The following is a 25,989-nucleotide window of genomic DNA, read 5'->3' on the forward strand; positions in this document are numbered from 1 at the left end:
CATATGTTACACTAAGCATATATGAAATTACATTTATAATACATAACAATAACAATGATATAAAAAACAAGAATGGATTTTCAATCGAGAATCAAATCCTTGTTTATTAGACTAATTTGAATGGGGTTCGTTTAAAACTCAAAACAGAAAACATTTCCTCCAATTTTACAGACCAGGCTTAAGCCTAGTCCCAGACTAAAATGCACGTTTGAGCTGTTTTAACTGAAAGCAACTTTACTGACTTATCTTAAAATATGTCAGTGCCATTGTTTTGTCTCAACATGCACACCACCAGTAAAGTTTTTTTTCTAAGGCATGTTTATAAAAGTTACTTAAATGCCCTAATTGAACTAAGGCCTAATCCTGGCTTATCTGAACCCTGTCTGTGAAACCAGGCCTACAAGTTAATGACTTAAGAAGACTTAAAGGGATAGTTCACCCAAAAATGAAAATTCTGACATTAATTACTCACCCTCATGTAATTTCAAACCCGTAAGACATCACTTCATCTTCAGAACACAGATTTTTTCAATGAAATCTAAAAGCTTTCTGGTCAACACAACATGCATGCATCGTGGTGCTCTCATGAGCGCGTGCTGGAAGATGAACGAAAGTCTTGAAAGGGCATGAAGGTGAATAAATGACAGATTTTTTATTTTTGAGTGAATTAACCCTTTAATAGCTGTATTTAGACTAAAACCATGAATGATCTTCCACTTTCTTTTGGAGTCTACAATCTATAAGGCCATCTGTTAACATTCCCATTCATCTCAATGGAAGTCATTTATTTATTTATTTTATTGAATTCCAACAATTAAGTTCTCAACACATTTTTAAAAACGGGCATCACAAACATATATTTTAAATATGTTTAAATGTTTATATTTAAAATTTACTAAAACATTTATTTTTAGGGATTTCAACATTTATTTCAGGGGTTGTTTGCAACCAAAGAAAATAGGGTTTTACATCTGCTATGAAAATTTCCTAAAATAAAAAAATAAATAAAAAAACAGTAACCATTTTCTGTTTGAAATGTTGAGTGAAGTAAAACTTTTGACAGATTTAAGGGCTATTTTAAATTTAATTTTAAAAATCAGAAATTGAGACATCTCAGGCCAAAAGAGAGAAGAACAGGGACATTAAAAAAATAAATGTACAATGGTTTCACTTTCAGAATTACAAAACCAGCAATTGTAGGCTATTCAATGGTTTCAAATGAAAGCACGTAGTGTTTCTTTCACATGATAGCCTATTCTGTGGGCAATTTTAGAGATAACCTCTTTACGTTTAATTTGTGTCAAAGTGAAGAACTAGGCCTACATATTTTTCCCACTCAAAAGCGGACCCACAAAACAAATTTAGATGGAGTAGAGATATTAACAAAAATTAGATAGGCTATATTGATTACTGAACGTCATTAATTGCATAAGATTTACTCGAAAACTATTGTTTAGATACCTTACTACATACAATATTTCCAAGTGCATGGATTTCTGAAAAGGAACTCATGATGATACAATTTCAATGGAAGTTGTTTACCTGCTGTAGAAAGGTCTTGCAGGTCTTCATGCAACACACAGCTTTGTTCCTGAATGGATTAGTGTTTTTGAACAAATCAGTTAAATTAATGATGAAAAATTCATAAATGATAATCATCAATTAATGATGACTCATTCACATTGAACAAAACAGTCAATTGTCGCCACCTATTGGCGCAACAATAACATAGGCTACTAATTGTATGTTATAGCCAGAGCCGTTGAAAAACATATTTAATGGCTCTGGTTATAGCTAGCCATAGACTGTAATAAAACAAGGTTATGGTTTATTGTTGCGCCAGCATGGCGACAATTGACTGTCTTTATGATACAAAACGTCTCACTAAACTTTATCTCTAAAGCATAAATTGACACACACAAACAACAACAACAACAACAACAACAACCTGAATCGGAAATGATGCACCATAAAAATATGTGGTATTTCTATCGATTTTAACATCTTTGACATTTTATTCCCTGCTATCAAGTACTTTCAAATAAACTTTTAAACAAACCAAAAAATGGATGAATGGCACAAAATGTAAAATGGGTTTAAACATTTTGTATTTTCAGATTTAAAGATTGAATGGGTCTGTGACAGCTAAGGTACAAGAATACAATTATGTAGTAGGCTACTTTTTTTTTTATAAAGGCAAAAAAAAAAAAATATATATATATATATATTATTATTAGTTCAAACCTATTGGACATAAAGAGATGCAGAAAGATTTAGGCTATTTCGTCAGAATATACGGCTACTTGCGAATGGCCGTCAGTGAAGAAAAATGAAGCATAATGGTATACTTATTAACCAGCAGAGGCTTTCATTCATAACCAACTATTCATAAATAATTCACATAATTTAAATCTGATGCTTACCAGCCAAAGCTTGACCTCTTGGTCATACGTCTTCGTCATTTGCGTAATGACGTAACTTCCGACGTCGGTTGAAACAATGATGGCGACCTCCATCGGCCGTGGCCCATGACAGTACGACCGTTCGCAGCAATATAGTATCGTAGTTATCGCTTTACATGTAGCATTTTACTGACAAGTAGTTTTCTAAGCATCTGACGACTTTTTATCCTAGTGGTAAGTCATTGTCTTATTTCGTTTTTTGTACATGGTGTAGCAGCCGCATCATATCTCATGCACTTTCATGCAGCCAGCATTTCTCTCGCAAGGTGAAAGACATGAAGATCTACGAGAATCTCTCTGAGAATAACATTATAGGAGTTAATTTCGGCAAATATATAACTTAATGTCCATAGTTTGACGCTTGCATAACAAATCATCAGCTTAACAGTTTTAATGTTAACATAGATTGTCAACCTGATTACATTAAGAGAACATCTCTGGTTAAATATACAAATTGATTTGCTTTTGTTTCAGAATATGAATCTGCACAAACTGTCCTCGCGATTGCGCCATACAGTAAGTTTCATTAACCTTTCATATATATATATATATATATATATATATATATATATATATATATATATATACCTAAGATAAAAACATTGTACAGGACAGATCACTCATAACAATAAATGATGTCATATTCAGGTCACACAGAAATTCAGACATCTCCACACCCAAGGAAGTGGCCGGCAGCTGGAGGCGGTTGTTGCAGAAACATCATCAGCTGACTTGAATCTGCTGTCAGTCTTCAGAACTTCAGAGCAGGATCCAGTACGTCCTAAAAACTTATGGAATGTACAGCATGGAAAATATGTTATGGAAAGCTCAAAGCTCTTTATGTTGTGACATTCCGTCCTCCTCGCCAACCCTCTCTTTCTTTCTTTCTCAGGCATGCCATTCGGAAAGACATACTGGGCAATACTACACAATCCCCCCAGCTCATATCCAAAAACTCTTCCCCCATGGACTGCCTCCACGTTTCCAGTTGCAGGTTTGGGAATAGTACTCTGTGTGTGTGGAGCACTTTAGTATAGCTTTAATATAGTCTAAATAGAAATGGCATGATGTTTGTGGTTGAAGTTGCCTGGACGTGTTAGTGCTCTTATACATGTCTAATACATGTTGGTACTCTTGTTTCAGATTAAGACGTTTAATGAAGGCTGCGTGATGGTGAGGCCGCCGGCACTGGAGCTTATCTCATATCTTAAAAGAGCTGATTACAGCAATCCCCCCCTGCGTTGTATACTCTGTATCCTCAAACAGAAAATTCCAAGTGAGCTGTTTTACTTTGTGCGTATTCCTTTTCCATACTTCACACATTCCTTGACAATGTGCTTTAGATGGAGATACTGGCTCTGGAAAGACCCTGTCTTTGTGTCACGCCCTGCATTACTGTTACACTCAGGGCTGGCTGATCCTGCACATACCTGATGGTGAGCTCCACTTACTCAATCAAAATGCAAGATGAGGTGAAGTTTGGAGTCTGATGATGTTGTGATGTTCTCTCTGTAGCTCATCTGTGGGTCAAGAACTGTAAAGAGCTGCTACCCTCTTCTTCTCGCCCCTCACGCTTTGACCAGCCGATCCAGGCTTCCCAATGGCTGAAGAACTTCAAAATCACCAATGAACGCTTTTTATCCAAGGTACGACTCGATGTGTTTATTAGGGTTTATGGGTATGAAATCAGGTGAGAGATCACCTTATCACACTGTCTGGTCCACGGAAATAAATTATTTAACCAAATATATATATATATATATGTGTGTGTGTGTGTGTACACTACCAGTCAAAAGTTTTGGATCGGTAAGATTTTTAATGTTATAAAAATAAGTATTTTCTGCTTACCAAGGCTGTCACATGTGTTCAGTTCTAATATGATGATTTGAATGTTCAAGAAACATTTCTCATTATTATCAATGCTGAAAACAGCTATTTACATTTTTAGCAGCATTTATCTACCGTTCAAAAGTTTGGGGTCAGTAAGAATTTTTATTTCATTTTTTTGCGGGAAATAAATAAAAGAAATCAATACTTTTTTTTCATAAGGATGAATTAAATTGATCAAAAGTTACAGTAAAGATATTTATAATGTTACAAAAGATCCTATTTAAACAAAAAAGCTGTTCTTTTGAACTTTCTATTCATCAAAGAATCCTGAAAAAAAATTGTTCACAACTGTTTTCAACATTGATAATAATAATGGATGTTTTTTGAGCATCAAATCTGCATATTAGAATGATTTCTGAAGGATCATGTGACACTGAAGACTGGATTAATGATGTTGAAAATTCAGCTTTGATCACAGGAGTAAATTAATTTTTGAAATATATTAAAATAGAAAACAGTTATTTTAAATTTTCATAATATTGAACATTATTATTGTTGTTTTTTTGTTGTTGTATTTTTAATCAAATAAATGCAGCCGTGGTGAGCAGAAGAGACTTCTTTTAAAAACATTAAAAATCTTACTGACCCCAAACTTTTGTAAAACTGCAAAGGCAGTGTATGAAGAGTTCAGATGCAAAAGCCTCTAAGTGCCATCTGAAATATTTCTTTTTTTTTTTAGAATATATATTTATTTATTTATTTATTTATAATTATTTATGTATAATTGTTTATTTATAATTATTTTTTATTTATTTTTTACAAAATATGGACTTGCTGAAGTTGTCTAATGTAAAAATATGAAAAAAGTAGAAATTGTAGAAAATTTCATAAAATATACTCTATCTCCCTCCATGTGTATGTAAAGAGATGTTATTGATCACTTATAATATTTATTATTTCGGTTAAATATTTTTTTCTTTTATCGAGCTGCTCTGATGTCAATTGACAGATAAAGACAACACAGCGATATGTGTGGACAAAGAGAGAAAGTACTGAGAAGGGGCAGCCTTTAGGGGAGCTTGTTGATCAGGTGAGTTTTCTTCATCATCTTCATCAAATAATTCCCCATTTCTATTACCTTAAATTGAGGATATCATAAACTTTGTCTTTGTCACCTTGTTTTATTATTTTATTCTTGTATATGCATGAATTATTTCATGTTTATTGTTGTAATAATTACATTTTTCATTTGAACAGGGTGTGAATCGCATGAAGAGCAGCAGTGATGTGGTGGGTGCAGTGATGCGAGAGCTGAGGCTTCAAGCAGGGGGCGCCACTGATGGCGAGGGGGCCTTTAAACTGGCCGTGGCTGTGGATGGAGTAAATGCTCTGTGGGGAAAAACATCTCTAAAAAAGGAAGACAAGACCATGGTACGTTGGCATAAATTAGCCAGTATTAAATATGAATTCATACATTTTTAAAAAACATTATTATATTAATGTTATTAAATAATTAGTATCATTCATTTTATGCAGTGTGAGCCAGAGGAACTGACTCTGATTCATAATCTGAGGAAGATGATGAAAAACGATTGGGTAAAAAAAACCTCTCACTTAATATTATAATACAGATTGAACTCTCAGTGAGTTGTGAACTCTCAGTGAGTTGTTTATTCTCAATTTAAGGCCTGTGCACACCAAGAAAGTATAACTATATGATAACTATATTAGCGTCCACACCAGCGGATCATATCCTTCTGTTTATTCTGTTTATAAGTTTGCTGCTTTAAATGCTCGAGCTCTTAAAGCAGGATGGATTCTGATTGGCTGTCAATGTTTTTATCGTTCATCAGCTGGAAAAAGTCCTTCTGAGAGTGATTTCAACTATATCGTTTCACTGTGTCATTATCGTCATAGTTGTGGTGTGGACTCTGCTGTTCTTTTATATTTAGAATGATTCTTAGAACTAACTCTTTATTGTCATCGCTCTAGTTATCTTCCTTGGTGTGAACGTGCTTTTACTTTCACTTTATATTGCTCTGTTATAGAGTGGAGGTGCCATTCTCACAGCACTGTCTCAGACCGGGTCCCTGTTCAAGCCACGGTCTGCCTACCTTCCCAATGAGTTACTAGGAGAGGTCAGCATCCCTCACACACAAAAGCTCATTATGCCTTTTTTCCCCCATTAAACTGCAGAGTAAATGCCCTAAGTTAACAAAGCTTTGTTTTTGCTTTTTACTTCAACAATAGACATTGAAGCATTTGCTAAACTTTAGAGGCTGTTGCATGTATCGTCTAGATTTGTTAAAAGGGCTGAATGTATTTTCTCTTCTCACTCTTTCTCTCACTCTCTCTTGATTTCCCCTATTTCTGTCTATCAGGAGGGGTTTGATCAGATGGAACCTTTTGTGCCAGTTTCTGTGCCCATCTACAGTGAGAAGGAGTTTGAGAGCTGTTATCTGTACTATTTAGACCGGAACTGGCTGCAGCATCAGCACAGTAAGTTTGTGTATTTGTGTGTCTGGAGTGCAATCACTGGCAACTAGGGCTGGGTACCGAGTTCGATACTTTTTAGGTACCGACCGAATTGCCTCGATACTATCGAGTATAGAAAAATGACTTGTTTTTCGGTACCAGATTTCGATACCTAAGGGGTTAACTCGTCAACGTCAGTGCTCAAACAAATACATATGAAATGCACAACGACACACCTAAAGTCGCTCACGCACATACACGCAAACTCTACACGAGACGTGCGGAACTCTCCGCGCACATACTCATATGAGACGCGTGCACGCACAAACTCTCCGCGCACATACTCATATGAGACGCGTGCGCACACAAACTCTCCGCGCACATACTCATATGAGACGCGTGCACGCACAAACTCTCCGCGCACATACTCATATGAGACGCGTGCGCGCACAAACTCTCCGCGCACATACTCATATGAGACGCGTGCACGCACAAACTCTCCGCGCACATACTCATATGAGACGCGTGCGCGCACAAACTCTCCGCGCACATACTCATATGAGACGCGTGCACGCACAAACTCTCCGCGCACATACTCATATGAGACGCGTGCGCGCACAAACTCTCCGCGCACATACTCATATGAGACGCGTGCGCACACACAAACTCTCCGCGCACATACTCATATGAGACGCGTGCACGCACAAACTCTCTGCGCACATACTCATATGAGACGCGTGCGCACACAAACTCTCCGCGCACATACTCATATGAGACGCGTGCACGCACAAACTCTCCGCGCACATACTCATATGAGACGCGTGCGCGCACAAACTCTCCGCGCACATACTCATATGAGACGCGTGCACGCACAAACTCTCCGCGCACATACTCATATGAGACGCGTGCGCGCACAAACTCTCCGCGCACATACTCATATGAGACGCGTGCACGCACAAACTCTCCGCGCACATACTCATATGAGACGCGTGCGCGCACAAACTCTCCGCGCACATACTCATATGAGACGCGTGCGCACACACAAACTCTCCGCGCACATACTCATATGAGACGCGTGCACGCACAAACTCTCTGCGCACATACTCATATGAGACGCGTGCGCACACAAACTCTCCGCGCACATACTCATATGAGACGCGTGCGCACACAAACTCTCCGCGCACATACTCAAATGAGACGCGTGCGTGCACAAACTCTCCGCGCACATACTCATATGAGACGTATGCACGCACAAACTCTTCGCGCACATACTCAATGAGACGCGTGCGCACATACTCAATGAGACGCGAGCACACACACACACACACACTCGCGCACATACTCATATGAGACGCGTGCGCGCACAAACTCTCCGCGCACATACTCATATGAGACGCGTGCACGCACATACTCAATGAGACGCGTGCGCACATACTCAATGAGACGCGAGCACACACACACACACAAACTCGCGCACATACTCATATGAGACGCGTGCACGCACAAACTCTCCGCGCACATACTCATATGAGACGCGTGCGCGCACAAACTGTCCACGCACATACTCAATGAGACGCGAGCGCACATACTCAATGAGACGCGAGCACACACACACACAAACTCGCGCACATACTCAATGAGACGCGAGCACATACACACAAACTCTCCGCGCACATACTCATATGAGACGCGAGCACACACACACACTCAATACCCTAAAGATGTGGAAAAGTCGATCAAAAGTGTGGCTACATTTCTCCAGACTCGATGCCAACAGCGCGCGATGCAGTATTTGCGGTAAAATAATTGCTGCAAAGACCGGTACCACGACAGATATGATGAAGCCCTTGACAGTGCACGAGTAAACATAATAGCAGAAAGTTGCTGCGTCTTCGACTGGTAAATGAAGAGATACCTTGTTGATCACTCTGATAGTGTTTATATTGCAATAATGACCTACTGAATGTACACTGCCGTTCAAAAATGTGTTGGTTAGTCAGAATGTTTTTTCAGTAAGGATGCATTAAAGTTATCAAAAATGACCTTAAAACATGTGTAATGTTACAAAAGATTTCTGTTTCAAATAAATGCTGTTCTTTTGAAATTTGTATTCATCATAGAATCATGAAAAAAATGTATCATAGTTTCCAAAATATTAAGCAGCAAACTGTTTTCATATTTCTGAAGGATCATTTTGAAAATTCAGCTTTGACGTCACAGGAATAAATTACATTCTGAAATATATTCAAATAAGATTTTAAATTTTAATACTATTTCACAATGTTACAAGTTCTACTGTAATTTTGATCAAACAAATTCAGCTTTGGTGAGCATGAGCTCTTTATAAAAAAATGTTGTTCCTTTGTGCACTGGCTAAGGAGCATGAGTCAAACTGAACAAATAAAACCAAAGTTTTTCTGAGGTAATGTGTTATGTAATATTGTTAAAATGGATTTCATAAAATTGGTATCGAAAAAAGTATCGTTCAGGAACCGGTATCGAAATCAAGGTATCGGTATTGGTATCGAATTTTTTTTAACGATACCCAGCCCTACTGGCAACTGGCAGCGCTGTATGTAAAGAGAATAATGTGGTCATATAAAATAAAGTTAGTACCTACAAGTTTTCAAGTCATAATTATGATTTAATGTGCATTCAAGTGATTTTTGGACTGAATAAAATGAAAGCGACAGGCAATGTCTTTTTTTTTTCATTCTCTCTTTTTCACTTCCTGGCAAAGTAGGAAGCTTGTTTAGTATTAATGCTACATGGTGAACAGCAAGCGATGTACATTTGGTGTGTAATTGTTTTATTTATGCATTCTCCCTGTTGTCTAAATCTGGAGTTTTTAAATTGGGGTCTGAGAATCCTCGGGAGGGGGGTTCAAGGAAGTGCTAGGGGGTCCATAGAAATGTTTAGAGAAAAAATGTAAATAGTAAAATATTAGAATAAATACAATTAGATTTAAATAAATAAATAAAAACAGTACAGTACTATGAGGTGAAAACACGTGATAATATAGCTTAATAGTAACTAATATTTTCCAAATAATATTTTAGACTTATTTATAATTTCTCACACACACACACACACACACACACACACACACACACACATATATATGTGTGAAGAGTTCAGATGCAAAAGCCTCTAAGTGCCATCTGAAATTTTCTTCTAGAATGATCATATTTATCAAGCTTGTATATTTAAGTTCAGTAATTTCACTTAAATGACAATTAATAGGTAATTTGCATTGCCATTTAAGTGAAATTATTGAACTTAAATATACGAGCTTGATAAATATGATCATTCTAGAAGAAAATTTCAGATGGCACTTAGAAGCTTTTGCATCTGAACTCTTCATATTCATATATATATATATATATATATATATATATATATATATATATATATATATACATATATATATACTTTTACATCTTAGCAAGGGCGTCCCTTGAACAAGTATGATCATATTTGGGGTTCGTGGCATACAAAAGATTGAAAACCTCTTGTCTAAATCAGTAGTATTTTCTGACGAGCTTTATCGCTATTTTATATCCACAGTACCAAAAAAATGCCTTTTATAAAACAGATAATTGAAAAAGCCATATTCATGTCTGTTCATCTCGTGAATTAAGATCATTTTATGTATGTTACAAACCCCATTTTCAGTATATCTTATCTGTTACCAACAGGTCTAACTGAAGAAGGAAAGAAAGAGCTCATCTTTCTCAGCAACAAAAATCCATCTATCCTGGAACGATTGTGTGCCTTCTTGTAATGCACATGTGTCTCTCCTGGATCTGTATATCATGTGAATTCAATAAACTTATAAGCATGCAGAATTTTTCATAATAAAAAACTTGGAATAAAAACTTGGAAAACGTTTACAGGCTTTTTTTTTTAAATGACAAGTATCTTGAAATGGCTCTCATGAAAAACGCATAGACAGTATATAAACGTTGAAAAACGTTTGTTGTTGGAAGTCACGTGGTGGAGGAGGTGGTCATGTGGCCACAGCCTCACCCGGAACTCGGTCGCATGGTGTGTGATTGACTGTTTACAGCCCAGAAAAAGTGAAGAAAGTGGTCTTTTAAACAACATTTAGAGGACAGTAATTATATTAATATTTCCGTTTTTAGGCTTCGGACAAACTTTGGTTGTCTGTTAATAATAGGTCGTGAGAGCCCGATTAAATATTTGAATAAGCGTTGTTGATTAACGTTAGTTAGGCTATGTAACAAGAATCTCCGCAGCATCTCGACAGAATGAGAGAAACAGCTATTTTCATTCTGCTTACTGGATTAATCATTATAGCAAGAGGTGTGTTTATTATCTAAATATAAACAGATAAGTGATATATGAAATATGTTTAACCACTGCTGTCTTTATTATATGTATCTGCTTGTTTGTGTCACTCTGTCCAGCTGACAGTAATGACTGTCAAGCATTGAATTTCGGTCATGGTTCGGTTGTGTGCGCGTGCAATGCGACAAACTGCGACTCGGTGGGCCGAGTTGTGTTGCCAGATCCCGGTCAGTTCGTGTCATATGTCAGCAGTAAAACTGGCAGCAGACTCGTGAGAAGTCAAGGCCAGTTCCAGGAAAACAGCACAGGTGCAGGTGAGTGCTCTTACAGTCACCATGAAATCAAACTGGACAATTCTAAATATTACAGCACTTATTATTAGTGATTTTTTCTTTTCCCATAGTTTTAAAATTCATGCATCCTCGTAATCTTTAATCAAAATAACACCCCCCTCCCTTTTGCTATGATATCTATTTTCTGATGACGTGTTTACTGGCGTGAGGGCTGGACTCACTCACTCACATGAGATCACAGCAAACCACAACCCATCCAATCAATTCCCGATGGACAAAATCAAGTCCCACCCTACATTTTTTCTTGTCCGATAAGCCATTTCACTCAGATATATGACACAATAGTGAAGAAAAGACAATGGCAACTTTCGTTTCATGCCGACTTTAAGAGACCGTGTGCAACTGAGATTTCTATGTTGTTGGTCTTCAAGAGTTATTTTACCCCACAATTAAAATTCTGTCATCATTTAGTACCCTCATCTCATTTCAAACACACAAGTCTTTCATTCATCTTTGTAACACAAATGAATATATTTTCTCCATCCATTGAGAGTACACAACTTTCACGCATCAAAAAGTGCAAAAAGGGATTGTAAAAGTAATCCATATAAAAATACTTCTGAAGATACATGATCACTTTATACAGTAAACAGATTTAATTCATTCATTCACATGTAAACATATAGTAAATCAAAAATGGTAAACACTGAAGCTCAACCGTGATTGCTTGATGCGAGAGAATAAACCAAGTTGGTTCTTGCATCATGCTTGTTCTTTTGAGCTTCTGTGTTTACCATATTTGATTAACTCTATTTGCATTCAATTTTAATTTGTGAATGAAAGTTTTGGTTGCTTGGACTTTCAATGGATGGACAAAAAATATGAGAATTTTGTGCCTTAAAGATGAAGTCTTATGGGTTTGGAATGACAGAGTAAATGAGTATTTTCATTTTGGGGTGAAAATAAATAAATGAATCGTCATGTCATGAAATGATGTCATGTGAGTGACAGGTTGCCCCGCCCTCACGCCAGTAAACACGTCATCAGAGAAAAGAAGAAATGTTGCTGCAAGAGTTTTTTTTGATTGAAGATTACAAGGACACATGAAATGTAAAAAAATAAATAATGATGTGCACAGATTAATCATTTATAATAAATACTGCAATATTCCATAAAAAATAAGAATTGTCAGTTTTTATTTCATGGTGACTTTAAGGAAAGAGGGAAAAGTCAAGTAGAGGAAGAAGTATTAAATATATATTTATTTAATATTATGGCAAATGCTGAACCCCTCTCTTCATTCTCTTCTGAATCTTAGCTCTCAGAATCACTCTGAATCCCAGTCAAAAGTACCAGCGCACTAAAGGATTTGGCGGAGCCATGACAGATGCGGCAGCTATCAATATTCTGTCTCTGTCCTCTGGAGCTCAGGACCAGCTGCTCAGACAGTACTTCTCCCCAGACGGTGAGAGTGACAGAGAATGAAAATGTGTTCAGCATACTTAGTTCTGAATGGTGCACATCTCTGTCTGTCACAGGTATAGAGTACCGTTTCGTGAGAGTGCCAGTGGCCAGTTGTGATTTTTCGACTCGCCTCTACACATACGCTGACACTCCAGGGGACTACGATCTCCAGAACTTCACCCTGGCCGAAGAGGATATTCACATGAAGGTATCATACACAAACAGAAACACACCATCACAAATTTTGGGTGTGCGATATTGACAAAAAATAATAACTCGACATTTGTGGATTGTTTTTTTTGTGCTGGCCAGGAACCTTGGCTGGTTTAGGCCTGTCGTCTCACAAAACTTTTCATATTCTTCATATTCTATGTTGTGGTTAGTTCACATGGTTTTCTTTTACCTATATAATAGCAATTTATTTCAAAAATTATGAAATGTAATTTAATAAATTAATTCAGTTAGAATAATAAGACCCTATAGTGTTTTAAAAATGAAAAAAAAAAATTATTAATATTTTTTTTATATGAAACTAAAACGGCTAGTAGATGGCAGCAAGTCCTTTATTTCTAAAATTATTAAATGTCATCTTTTGTTAAATTCTAACATTTAATCAATAATTAAAATCAGGATAAGACTATAGTGTTTAAAAAAAAAGAAGTAATATTGAAATAAAAAAATTAAAAATATATTGATATTTTAAAATATGAAACTAAAGTTACGTTTGCACGACAATGATGTACTAAAAACGGAACAGTTTTTCCTTTACGTTTTTCAGACAAAAAAAATTGTCAAAATGATCCTCATGCACACGGATGCCGAAAAACGCTATAAAATGCTGCCAGGCCAGTAGTTGGCGATGGGACTTTGTAAAGAAACACTACATGCCTTTAGACTGAACACATAATACATATGCACATGACGTCACCTTTTCACAAATTTGCATTTTTGTAGTTTACACGGAGACAATAACAGTATTGTTTTCAAAAACTTGCACTTTGAAAAGTTTTCAAAAGTTTCAGTTTTCACGCCCCAAAACATTGTTGCGTGTAAATGAACGGCCAAAACAAATAAAAAGTTATCCGTTTTTAGTTGAAAATGCTGTTGTGTAAATGACCCCTAAGGGCTGTGTAAACAAATTTTGTGAAAATGGTGATGTCATGCACATGCTTATTATGTAGGTGCATAGTGTTTCTTTATAAAGTGACATCGCCAACTACTGGCCTGGCAGCATATTACATCGCTTTTAGTCGTTTTCGCTGATCCATGTGAATACGAATCAGTTTGAAAACGTTGCTGTCTGTACGCAAAAAACAAAGGAAATTTTTTTTTCCGTTTTTGTTACATCGTTGTAGTGTAGAATTACCCTAAAACCACCAGTAGTCCCTGTCTTAATGAGTGAGTCATTAAATCATTCAGTTGATTATTTCAAAATGGCTGATTAATCTGGAAAAGAAGCAAGTGCTTTATAAGTAATTATTGAATCATTCACTCAATCGATTAATTCAAAAACATAGATTCATTCAGTAATGTACACCACTGTGTGTTGCTTTGAGATGTGCAGCGGTTCTGTTTAACTATTTTCGTTGGCATTATAAATGGATTCTAATAGGCTACATCACACAGTAAATGCTTGGACTCTCAAGGTGCGATTTTGACTCAATAAAGACTCAATAATGTCTGCTTGTACATCGTTAAAACAACCATCACAAAATTACTGTAGACGATACATAATGCACACCTCTAATCACAACACCACAGTCATATTCTGATTAATTGAATCTTTCTCCTCCAGATTCCCCTGCTGCAGCGGGCACAAGCTCTCTCTGCTCAGCCTCTCAATCTGTTTGCCAGTGCCTGGAGCGCCCCCGCCTGGCTGAAGACCAATGGCGCATTGACTGGGAAGGGCTCACTCAAAGGCAAGCCAGGAGGCAAAGAGCATAAGACCTGGGCTCAGTACTACATTAGGTGCACATTTAAATACAAATATCTAAACTAAATGGACTGTACTATTGTTTTTCATTATACAAATTTTTACATTTTTAACCCTTTTTATAATGGCTTTTACGTGCCCTATTCAGATTTCTAGAGGAGTATGGGAAATATAATCTTTCATTCTGGGGGTTGACGTCAGGGAACGAGCCCACTGCAGGCCAAATGACAAATTACAGTTTTCAGGCTTTGGGTTTTACTCCGGAGACACAGCGTGACTGGATTGCCCTGGATTTGGGTCCAGCACTCCATTCCTCATCCTTTCCCAAGACCCGCCTTATAATCCTCGATGACAACCGACTTCTGCTTCCACACTGGGCCAAAGTGGTAAGTGTTGGGTGGACAAAAAGTGGGATAGGAAGATGTTCATTAAGATGCAGATGATGGAGTCGACCTCTCTTCCCTGTTGCAGATTCTGAGTGACGTGCAAGCAGCACGTTATGTCCACGGCATTGGTGTTCACTGGTACCTGGACAGTCTTGTACCACCTGACATCACCCTGTCAACCACACACCACCTCTACCCAGAGTACTTCCTGTTTGCAACCGAGGCGTGTTCTGGATGGAAACCGGGGGATCATGGTGTGCGTCTGGGCAGCTGGGACAGAGCAGAGGACTATGGACGTGACATCATACAGGTACTTGATCAATGTAGATAAAATGTAGAAAAATCAATGTAGATGAAAATGATTATATACTATATAACAACATAATCTTGGTTGAAGATTTACATATTAAATACATATTGTTATTATTATTTAGTAAAGGCTTACCTATAGAGTATATTTAACAATATTATTTAATATTGAATAATATTTGTCTTTTCCTTCCCCAACTTTTTTTCCAAAAAGGATTATAAAACCCATATTAAAATATGTTACTGTTGAGGCTGCACTGCCACTAATATACAAAGTGGCTGCAATATAATATATAGACATTTTTAAATGTAATTATTTAAAAATGATTATATAATGTACCTTTTATCTCCAATTTTCTCTTTATTTAGGACATGAATAACTATGTGACCGGTTGGACGGACTGGAACTTGGCCCTTAATCAGGATGGAGGGCCAAATTGGGTTAAGAACTTTGTGGACAGCCCCATTATTGTGGACCCAAGTAAAGATGTCTTCTACAAGCAGCCCACCTTCTACATCATGGCCCACTTCAGGTTCGACTCATTTAAGGCACTGTTAACGGTAGAATTCAGCTCTTGCACAAAAATGCCATCTAAAGTTTAAATTTGGCTTTAAAATGTTGCCAATGCCGTAATTTAATTGCAAACATGGAAGTAGGCGCTTGACTTTTTTGTATCATATTTGACACAATATTTTATAAATCTGAATATATAATCCAAATACAGCATTTTTCAATAGTATATGGTGAACTGGGTGTCAACTTCTAAGTTTTTGTACTTTTAAAACTGACAGCAAGTTCTTGTGGGAGGGGTCACAGAGAGTGGGCGTGTCCTTCAGTCAACACACCGACCTGGAAATATCTGCCTATATCAGACCTGATTCCTCAGCAGTGTTTATCATTCTCAACAGGTAAAAGACTGGGATTTCATCATTTACACTCAACTGGTGTTGTTACGTAGCAGTCATTACATGAATTCAATTTGATATCAAATGTTTCTGAAACGGCAGGTCTGAAGAGGAGGTGCAGTTTGAAGTTTGGGATCAAACACTGGGCTTTTTACCAGGAAGTGCTTCACCTCGCTCCATCCTCACACTACTGTGGAGCAGACGTTGACTGGCTGGGTCAATAACCCACACATGCACCTTAATGATTAACTCAAATCATTTCAATCATGCTTTAAGGACTTTAACATTTCAAATGACTGCAGCACTACGGTTACAAAGAAATCACGATTTATACGTTTTAGAGGCAATAAATAGCATGATGTAACAAAAAAAAACATCCCTGGAAAAAACTTGATGTATAAAATTTCTTGCACTGAAGATATTATGAATTAAAAATGATCAAATACAACTTATCACCCTTTTTTTCTGAGAATACACATGTAAAAAAAAAAAAAATCAATATGGAGGTCTGAATGCTTTTGTTGTTTGCCTGTGTCATAGCAAGATCAACATGTTTCCAGTTTTTTATTCAGTTTTTTTATTAATACATCGTGGTCATACACATCATATAATATATATTTATATACTTTAATATTTAGCGATTCATTGTCATTTTCATCATCAATGGTTTTTTGTCTTCCTTAAATGAGTTTTCCAACTAAAATTATTTACATTAGAAAAAAACTGTAATAGAAATGAGAGTGAAAAGAACTAAATCAAATTAAACTGAATGACATTGATGGGTTTGTGATATATACACACCAGAGATGGAGGGGAGAGACAAAACTTCATGATCCCCTGGACAAGTGGAGGAAAAAAAAAAAAGGATGCAAGAACAACGAAAGGCCTGTGGACGTAAAGCGACGTTTATAAACCGCAAAGACACACCACCCCATCCCAAAGAGAATTCACATTGAACGGTAAGAGGCGCTATCTGGGGAGTACAGCTCGTCTCTGGGAAACCAAACACTGTACGATCTAAATGTGGGTTGGGAGTTGTGCTGCTGAAGCAACAATATGTGCCCGACCCTACCCTCATCCTGCAATGTTTGTTTGTTCACCCGGGGTAGGAATAAGAATGGATAAACTAAAGGAAATACTTTGCCGAAAACTGTGGAAGGAATCAAAGACGTCTGAAAATATGGGAAAGATATAGATACATTGGCATAGACACAACTAAGAAGGACTGTGTTAGAGAAAATAAGTAAATAAACCATAGTAAAAATATACCATCATGGTAGGATGAACACAAAGTATTGACAAAAAGGAAAGACAGACAAACAAGCTTGGGTTAAGACAGAGCTCGGATGAGACGGGCGGACGTGTGTGTGTGTTTCAGAAGGACCATCTCTCCGGTGTGCGAGGATCAGTGTTTAAGGAGGAAGGCTCTGACGAGGACTGAGTGCCGCTTTCATCCCCATTCAGGCTCTTCCTGCACACAGGACACGTGTCGTGCTTCAGGGAGGAAGAAGACAGAAGGGTAAGTCAGTGAATGTTTGTAATAACCTTAAACTGGACCCTCTCAAGTGACTTAAAACTTTATTACAACAGAGTCTGACGTTAGATTGGATCTAATAAGCACCAAAAAAAAATACACGTTCCACTTCTGAACAAAATATAATTACTTTTAACCCACAACTCTGTCCACTATCTTGGTATCCGTGAACTCAAAACAATGCATTCTGGGATTGTATTATCCACAAAGGATTATCCTACAATTTAATTTCACAATTGGCTAAAACGTAATATTAGCATCATTTTTCTGTCTACCTCTTCGAACAACATTTGCATCAGGAACACACTTACACCACCAGTCAACTTAATACAAAAGTTAATATTTTCCAGATAATATTTACTTAAATTGCATTGGGTTTAGAACAATAACAACATATAAGCCAATCATTTAGTTAAACAAACAACGCTGTCTTTTTTTAATATCACACTTACACTCCCATTCAAAAGTTTAAATTGAATGCCTTTTTAAATAATAATAAAATACTTTTTTACTACATCATACTACACAGTCCTTTTACACCACAAGGTCACATTAAATAAATGTCTTTACTATTTCAAATAAAAAGCTGTGCTTTTGAACCATCTATTCCTCAAAGAATCCTAAAAAAAGGTATCCCAGTTCCCATTAGAATGGTTGGTTCTTGTTTAGCACGTTTACAATCGTGCTCATTTTCGTGAAACAGCTCTTTTGCTCTTGTGATATTGCTTGATTATATCATAAGCCTATGTTATAATTAAAAAGTTAGAAGTACATGTTTTGCAATCATATTTTGAATGTTGTGGGCATCTGTATTAATTTTGGTGACATTTTTGACAATTCCCCATTAATGTATGACCCAGCACTGCAGTAACAAAAAAAATTTAATTAGATTTGTTATTAATAGCATTTAAAGCAGGAGGTTTTACATCCAATCACATTAGTGATGTTAATAAATACATCAGACAATGCACCAGCAATTTAGCAATATCCCCACTTGTGGTGTTGACTGGTCATGAAATTAAATCCTGAGTCCTCTTAGTCTGATACTGAGACAAGAACGAGTACACATGCGGTCGAGACCGTAGACAAGTCGAGACCAGTCCCTTAATACAACACTACTAAAACTCTTTTCATTCTATTTATCAGATGATTGTACACAGATAAAATAAAATGCTTTCCAGAAAACTCTGTGCTTAATAGGTATCTAGAAACATTTCCATAACCACATCATTTGTTTTCCTACTTCAAAAGATTCTCATATCTAAATTCTTTCCTGAACGTTTTCCTATGTCTTTTCCTCATTCTCTCCCTTTTGTCCCATTCCTTCCTCTCTATTGTTTCTCTCACCAGTTCAAGCCAGGGCACGATGCAGTCACTATGGAAGAAGTGGTTGCAGGGCAGCTGCCGGACCGGCTCACCGACCGTATAGTCTTCCTTACATACAGGGCACTCCATATTGCAGTCTAGAAGAGACAAGGAGAAGGAGAGAGAGGGAGAGACAGCATGCAGGGGGTGAGAATAATGAGATTTCGGTAGAGGAGCGTTGCCTTAAATAGGAATTATAATTCATCACCACACAAGGCTCATACTGGTAGGTCAATGACCCCCACCGAGTCTGTGAGCCTTAAATCATAACTAAAATGACACGGTGTTCCTCAAAGACCAGAGGAGAAAAACGACAAGAGTTTCAAAGAAAAGGGAAGAGAGAGGAGAGACTAACCAGTGTGTTCCTGAGTGATGATAACAGTGGGGAGGGAGGAAATTTTCTCTTTCTCAGCAGGAGGAGGACCAGTGTTCTCAAACTGACCCAGTAACTGAGTGAGAGAAACACAGAGATGATCAGCTTGTTTGCACCGAGGCACGGATCAGGCAACATGCACACGCATCATCCTGCTCAACTACCTGTGTGATGACTGCATCCAGACCTCCCTGTCCCCAGGCGTAGTCCCCGGGGTTTGAGTGCAGCATGCCCGTCCTAACACACACACACAAACATCAAGATTACCGGCTTTACCATATTTAAACTGAGATTGGAGAACAAAAAAACATTACAACAAAAAAAATACACACTTCCACTTTAAAAGCTAATTTACTTGTATAGAAAGTAAGTAAAAAAAATAAATAAATTATGTATACACACACGCACACACCAAGATGACCGGCTTTACCATATTTAAACTGAAATTGGGCATTGTGATATACATAGCTGTAATTTGCTGTCAGTATGTGTGTACAAACTGTAAATTACTTAGTTACATAAATATCGAATGAAAATGTTTTCTTTACCATGACAGCGGAGGAGAGCCTGGTACTCCTGAATTGGCAAAAAGGCCTGCGAGAAACTGCTGTACTATTCTAGATGGAGAGCAGAGACATCAGTGAGGAACTGATATTAGTACTGGGGAATTCTGCCAACTTCCTTAATTTTATTTTTTACTGACATAAAAAAATGAGCCGTTATAATCAGTCGGCTGACTCACTTACATTACATGTAAATATTACCAGTAACTCTTTTTTTTTTTTAAATAGCACTACATATATTGTAGAACAAAACAGTTTTATATGTTGCACTTGAGAAGAAGAGTCTCAATGGGACATAAACCATTTGTAATATTATGGTAGACCTCATATTTTTGATCTATTGATAATCATTATGCCTATATCCAGTTTGCCAAGTTGAATTCATTTGTTATTGAAGAAATCTAAATATTCTGTAATTTAGAAATAACACTATCAAATGGCCTATTCACACCAACTATGAATGTTTAAAAAACTATTTAAATTTGAACTATAAAATATATATATATATATTGTATACATTATAATTAAATGCAATTTATTTTGTTTCAACTAGTGTTTTTTCTAGTGTTCATGATTAAGTTTGTGTTATTATCATGGCATTAAAAATGCATAATGTGTGTCTGTCTGCAAGCATGTACATATAGATTGGAGAAAACATTGATTGTAATACATACAAACACAGAGGTATATTTATGCTTGCAAACAAAATGAGTCTATATTCCTCAAAATGCATTGTTTAATCTGCAAACTGTCAGCATGTTTGCTGTCTGACTGTCAGCTAAATATGCATTTGTAGATCAGCACTATCCACTGAATCGGAGATAATTTGGTCTTCATTAAGCATGGCGACTGTTCGTGCCGTTCGAATTATAGTCAAAATGCAAAAGAGAAACTATGATAAATGAAAGTGCAACCTGCAAAAAATTAAAGTGAATGAAAAGACATCCACAGATTTGGGATACAGACCATGACCAAGTGAAAAACTAAGATATATAACTTACCCCTCGACAGCGGGAGAGCGATCCGGCCGACTGCTTCCTCTGGATCGGTACCTCCTCTGAGTGTGCAGACGAGGAGGACGACCAGGACCCCAGTGCTCTGCTACACTTAGAGGGCCACCCAGAGTCCCACTAAGCCCACCTGGGACAGAACCGCCGAACGGTCCGGCTCCGAGACTCCCAGACCCACTGCCCCCTCCAGGGACCCGCTCAGAGTCAGGACTTTCTAGATCCAGACTGAACGGCCTCTCCACGAACAACAGCTGCCATAGCTACAGAAAAAGAGGGAGTGAAAGAGATAGTTATGAATGAGCAGTACAATGTACCTCATTCAAACGTATCCAAAAACTCCTTATCAACAGCTACACAAGACAGAAGACGGTGTTGTGGAAGGAAGGGGTTCACATACCTCAGCAAATTGTGAAGCTGTGTCATCAAGGCTATTTGAGCTACTGTCCAGAAGACTGAGGAGTAAACAATCACATTCATGTCAGACCTGGCTACTGGGAACATATTTGTTATATATTACAAATATATTGCTTGAACATATTGTTTCATGGAACTTGGCAACATAAACTGCAGCACAGCTGATTGTCACAGTGAGGGAGTCATCGATCCCGAAATGCACATTTTGGATGTCTCACCCATTTGAGGACTGCGTCAGAAAGCTAGGACAGCTGCTTTGCTATTCCACAGTGCCCAGGCAGTCAATGACAGAAGCATTTTAGTATAAAGGCAGCTCCTAAGTAAACTGGTATTTTTTTGTGAGCTTTAGTTATGACCAGTAACCAATCAAATATTAAATTACTGTAATTTTTTAAATCGCTGCATCAGATACCATTTATATTTAACAGCTGAACGACACAATATCACAGGCATCTATGTTGCCTTTAAAAGCTGACCAGTACATCCCCACTACATACTGTGCAAAAAGCAGTATATAAAACGTGAAACATGAACAATACCCAAATAACCTACTGCATCAGCTGACACTGTGTTCAACCAATGCCACAAGGAGCCATCAGATTTGAAAAGTTGAAAAATAATAAACTGAAGAGAGATCTGTGAGTTGAGTGACTCTTTTCAAGTGAAAGGTCAATGGCAATTGGCAAATAAGGGTGCCCAAGATAAAGACGTAAAGAATAATAAAAAAATGTATAATCTAGTTTAAAACTCATGTTCCAAGTTCTTAGAAATTAACTTATTGTATTCATAAGATGGTTTAAAAAAAAACTTTTATCCAATTTCCAAGTTACAATTTACAATTGAGTGACCCTAAAATGTTTTGTGGTGTAACCATTAAAAAAAGTAAAAACAAAATGTCTTTACATCTTGAACACGTAAATGCGCACCTTATTTTTTTAAGCAAATAGCATCATGAATTATTAAATCAGAAATATTATTACTTATACCATGGTCTGTCTGAATACTTCGATTCTAAATGGCTGGAAGGTGTGCATTAAAACCGTTTAATGCACAGGTAGTTTCACTCAGTTTAATCTCCGTTCTATATTAATGTGCGGTTTTCACTGAAGCACACACACACGCCACTCGCGCACGCATGCACACACACACCCACCACTGATTTTATTAATAAATAAAACTGAATCACTACATTATATTTCTCAGCAAAGAGGGGAACACAGTTGTTTTTGAAGTAATTGAACTCACAGCCTCATTGTTATTAGACAGAGACGCTGCACACACACAGAGGCAATTCACACAGGAATCTCATCTCTCTTCCTTGATAATTCATTCAAATACATGCCGGTACAATTCATTCATTCATTTAAATGTAATCTTACAGCACTACCATATCTCTGTGTCTTACTCAGAGCGGACAGAATGCTAGATCTAACGAGCTGTAACTGACAAAAATAACTGTCATTTTTACCCTTCCGGTCAAATATTGTACTGTAAACATCAACAACAGCTTTAAGTTGTCAATGCTGTCAAATGACCATGGTATATACTGGATAATCCACGGCAAGCAGTACATTAAACGATTTGAATCACTTCACAACAGGTGGTTCTTTACCTCCCAGCCATGCATTAAAATAGTTTAATTGCACAGCTAGCTTAAGTTAAGTTTTTGGGAGGGTTGCAGCACATGACATTTCACAACTTGAACTAACCTTAAGTTGTCATGTAAGAAAATGGTCAAATTATCAGATATTTTAAGAGACCTTTTGACCTTGACACACAGTCATGAGGGTCTGCAGGCTCTATGATATTATTTTATGTTTTATCCATGCACATCAGTTGCACCACATGACTTTCATTCAGTTTTTCAAATATTTATAATTTCAACAAAAAAATCTTCATTGCTTTTGCTTCTAGGAAATAATACAAGATTACACCAAACTATTTAATAAGTTTATTCAAATTATTGTAGGCATTTTTGCCTTTTTTTTTTTATTGCATTTTTATTGTATTTTCAAATAAATGAATAGATTGGCTCATTAACCTAAGTGCTGTAGGTACTTAGTTATTTGAAATTACTTGTTGAATACAACTCAAGCAAATTATTTTCACGGTTGCTATTAGTACATCATAACCAAAAGAACAGTCAGTGGACAATTGCGACATGAGATATGTGGTATGTCCAGCAATGTCTTGACACTATTCCAAAGAATTTCAATCATTGTTAAAGAGGTTCTGATATTTAGTGCACACTGTAAAAAGTACATGATTTCGGACACAGCACGTCTACTAAAGACCTAATCATATAAATAAATTGTCTTAATAAAGGAGATCCACAATGTGCAGTAATCTAAGACCAGGATTGAGAACCACTGATCTAAAACATTTCCCCAATAAATTCCAATATAGGCCTAATACAAATTAAACTTAAACTGAGCTGGAATTAAATGCAATTAACTCATTTCATTGATGTCCTGCTGGCAGCATGGTGACACAAACTATGAATGATCATACGCTTGATTTATCAATACTAAAAAAATAAATATCATAGGAACCTATTTTGACAGCTTTTTGATCTCAGGCCCGTTTGCTGGAGCTATGAATCAGGTGACACAATAGAGTTATTTACATACACCAGAAGGCCCTGAAAGAGCCGCCATGGTAATCTAGCAGTGCAGGAGTTACAACATGCCATAAGAGACAACGAATGAGGAAGTGCAGCCCTTGAAAAGCTCACCTGGAGTCTTCTGTAACCTCCTCGATGAAGCCCGAGTCACATCTGGGACAGATATACTCCTAAATGCAAGCAAAATCAGAATCAGAATACAGAACAATCACACTGTTGACCTCAACACTGTAAATAAACAAAGGCATAGCTGTGGTTTTGAGAGGACACCCACATTTGCATAGCACTACAACACACATTTATTTGAATTTTAAAGCAAATGGTCCTGTATAATGAGAGACACTCCCTGTAATGCACGTCATAACAATTTCTGGCTGATTCAAGAGGTTGCTTCCCTATTTTTTCTCTGATTTGAAGAGGTCAAAACATTTCATCCTGTGGGTCTCCAAAAAAAGAAGGACAATGGCTGCTTATCTTGACTTGTAGTACAACTCCGAACACTGTTCAGCCTCATTCACACCATATACATTAAGCAAGAACCAGTTATGATTAATCTTCTGAGTACAGTAAGAAGTTTACTTAGTGAAATGGGCAGTACACAAGGGATTACACACAACTCATCCTCATCGGGACAGCTCATGATGGATTGACTTACTGACACACTGACCGACAAGTGCTGCAATTAAACAGTCATTGACAGTTCTGTGATCTGCGACATTACAAATAAGTTAAGTGAAAAAGAAACAGAACCATTTAATATTCCAGTTTCGCTTTTGATAAGAGTTCAGTGTTGAGTACATTTAAAGATATTTTGTAAACATTTCTAAACGGTAACAGCATGAACGGAACACTTGTTAAAGTCTAATATCTATTAAAAAGTCATTATTTAAACGAAAGCTGTAACAATACCAACAAAAACACAAGACATGAGTGTAACGTTAGCATTTGTGTTGAAGACAAAACACTTTAGTTTTCTCCTTGAGTAAGTTACGTGCACGAGCACCAGTATTACATTTAGTAATACTGGTCATCGATAAATACATACATTTGTGGTTTTTATATACAAACAACAAGCCATGGCAGGCCCTTCGCCTACATCAGGTTGATACACTGCTAACATGCTAACTTTAGCACAACAGCGAAACCTGCGAGACCGACAACAGAACTACAGAATCCCACTAAGATGAACCGACTGTGTGTTACAGGCAACGCGGACTCACCGGCAGCTTGGGGCTCACTTCACCTTTACAACAGTGACAGAAGAAGCGATGCGGAGGGACCGCCGCAGCCTCCGCCATGTTTTCCGTGAGACTGTCTGTGTCCCAAACAGCAGCAGCGCTGGTCGTCGGTCCGCCCACTGCAGAGGGAGGCGCTCTGACATCAGCATTGGGAAGTCCGAGTCATTTTACAGAGTCGATTCACTCGGGCGGTTCGTTTAAATGAACTGTTACACAGGCAGAGGCAGTGCTTTGTACAAGCCTCAGACTGTGCTTTATTTCAGTAACAATGTACAATTAAAATAAAGTAAAAGTTAAAATAAAGAGAGTGATTTATTTGCAATAATGATTATTACAAAATTAAATTAAACAATCCATCCATAATATTGATGAAATATCACTAGTATTCGCGCCTGATGTGTTCCTACAGTGTCTCAATAAATGTATATTTTTCTAGCAAAATAAATCTTTTTTAAACACTGCTGTATATTATTATGCTTATGTTCCCAATTTATCATTTA

General features: G+C 37.2%; 3 protein-coding genes across 3 annotated transcripts; 2 read left to right on the forward strand and 1 right to left on the reverse strand.

Annotated features, from left to right (window-relative positions):
- The first annotated feature begins 2,473 nt into the window (after nt 1-2,473).
- Nucleotides 2,474-10,654, forward strand: dap3 (death associated protein 3). The gene is made up of 13 exons (XM_082150015.1): nt 2,474-2,636; nt 2,937-2,978; nt 3,111-3,236; nt 3,355-3,456; nt 3,606-3,714; nt 3,806-3,898; nt 3,978-4,108; nt 5,302-5,382; nt 5,550-5,723; nt 5,829-5,888; nt 6,341-6,430; nt 6,674-6,791; nt 10,466-10,654. The coding sequence occupies exons 2-13, from the start codon at nt 2,940-2,942 to the stop codon at nt 10,549-10,551; spliced, it is 1,209 nt and encodes a 402-aa protein (XP_082006141.1). The 5' UTR covers nt 2,474-2,636; nt 2,937-2,939; the 3' UTR covers nt 10,552-10,654.
- A 146-nt stretch (nt 10,655-10,800) lies between these two features.
- Nucleotides 10,801-16,817, forward strand: gba1 (glucosylceramidase beta 1). Its single transcript, XM_082150000.1, has 10 exons — nt 10,801-11,093; nt 11,198-11,392; nt 12,690-12,836; nt 12,910-13,043; nt 14,631-14,803; nt 14,917-15,154; nt 15,240-15,464; nt 15,833-15,996; nt 16,256-16,372; nt 16,472-16,817. Exons 1-10 carry the CDS (start codon nt 11,039-11,041, stop codon nt 16,575-16,577), a joined length of 1,554 nt encoding a protein of 517 aa, XP_082006126.1. The 5' UTR covers nt 10,801-11,038; the 3' UTR covers nt 16,578-16,817.
- A 59-nt stretch (nt 16,818-16,876) lies between these two features.
- Nucleotides 16,877-25,626, reverse strand: rnf115a (ring finger protein 115a). Its single transcript, XM_082150020.1, has 9 exons — nt 25,472-25,626; nt 24,363-24,421; nt 21,612-21,666; nt 21,206-21,474; nt 20,190-20,258; nt 19,806-19,878; nt 19,624-19,717; nt 19,251-19,366; nt 16,877-17,863 (listed from the first exon to the last, which is right to left on the reverse strand). The coding sequence occupies exons 1-9, from the start codon at nt 25,547-25,549 to the stop codon at nt 17,744-17,746; spliced, it is 933 nt and encodes a 310-aa protein (XP_082006146.1). The 5' UTR covers nt 25,550-25,626; the 3' UTR covers nt 16,877-17,743.
- Between the last annotated feature and the right edge of the window lie 363 nt (nt 25,627-25,989).

The sequence above is a fragment of the Leuciscus leuciscus genome (assembly GCF_965113295.1).
Source record: "Leuciscus leuciscus genome assembly, chromosome: 20".
In the NCBI taxonomy this organism is placed as follows: domain Eukaryota; kingdom Metazoa; phylum Chordata; class Actinopteri; order Cypriniformes; family Leuciscidae; genus Leuciscus; species Leuciscus leuciscus.

Excerpts from the sequence above, each read along its gene's own strand:
- gba1 (XM_082150000.1), top strand. The coding sequence starts at position 11,039 with ATGAGAGAAACAGCTATTTTCATTCTGCTTACTGGATTAATCATTATA. Across the intron at positions 11,393-12,689 it reads GGAAAACAGCACAGGTGCAG|CTCTCAGAATCACTCTGAAT; the intron begins GTGAGTGCTCTT and ends TCTGAATCTTAG. Across the intron at positions 15,155-15,239 it reads TTCCACACTGGGCCAAAGTG|ATTCTGAGTGACGTGCAAGC; the intron begins GTAAGTGTTGGG and ends TCCCTGTTGCAG.
- dap3 (XM_082150015.1), top strand. The coding sequence starts at position 2,940 with ATGAATCTGCACAAACTGTCCTCGCGATTGCGCCATACA. Across the intron at positions 5,724-5,828 it reads AAAAGGAAGACAAGACCATG|TGTGAGCCAGAGGAACTGAC; the intron begins GTACGTTGGCAT and ends CATTTTATGCAG. Across the intron at positions 6,431-6,673 it reads CCAATGAGTTACTAGGAGAG|GAGGGGTTTGATCAGATGGA; the intron begins GTCAGCATCCCT and ends TCTGTCTATCAG.
- rnf115a (XM_082150020.1), bottom strand. The coding sequence starts at position 25,549 with ATGGCGGAGGCTGCGGCGGTCCCTCCGCATCGCTTCTTCTGTCACTGT. Across the intron at positions 19,879-20,189 it reads GGCTCTCCTCCGCTGTCATG|GACGGGCATGCTGCACTCAA; the intron begins GTAAAGAAAACA and ends TGTGTGTGTTAG. Across the intron at positions 19,367-19,623 it reads CATCACTCAGGAACACACTG|ACTGCAATATGGAGTGCCCT; the intron begins GTTAGTCTCTCC and ends TGTCTCTTCTAG.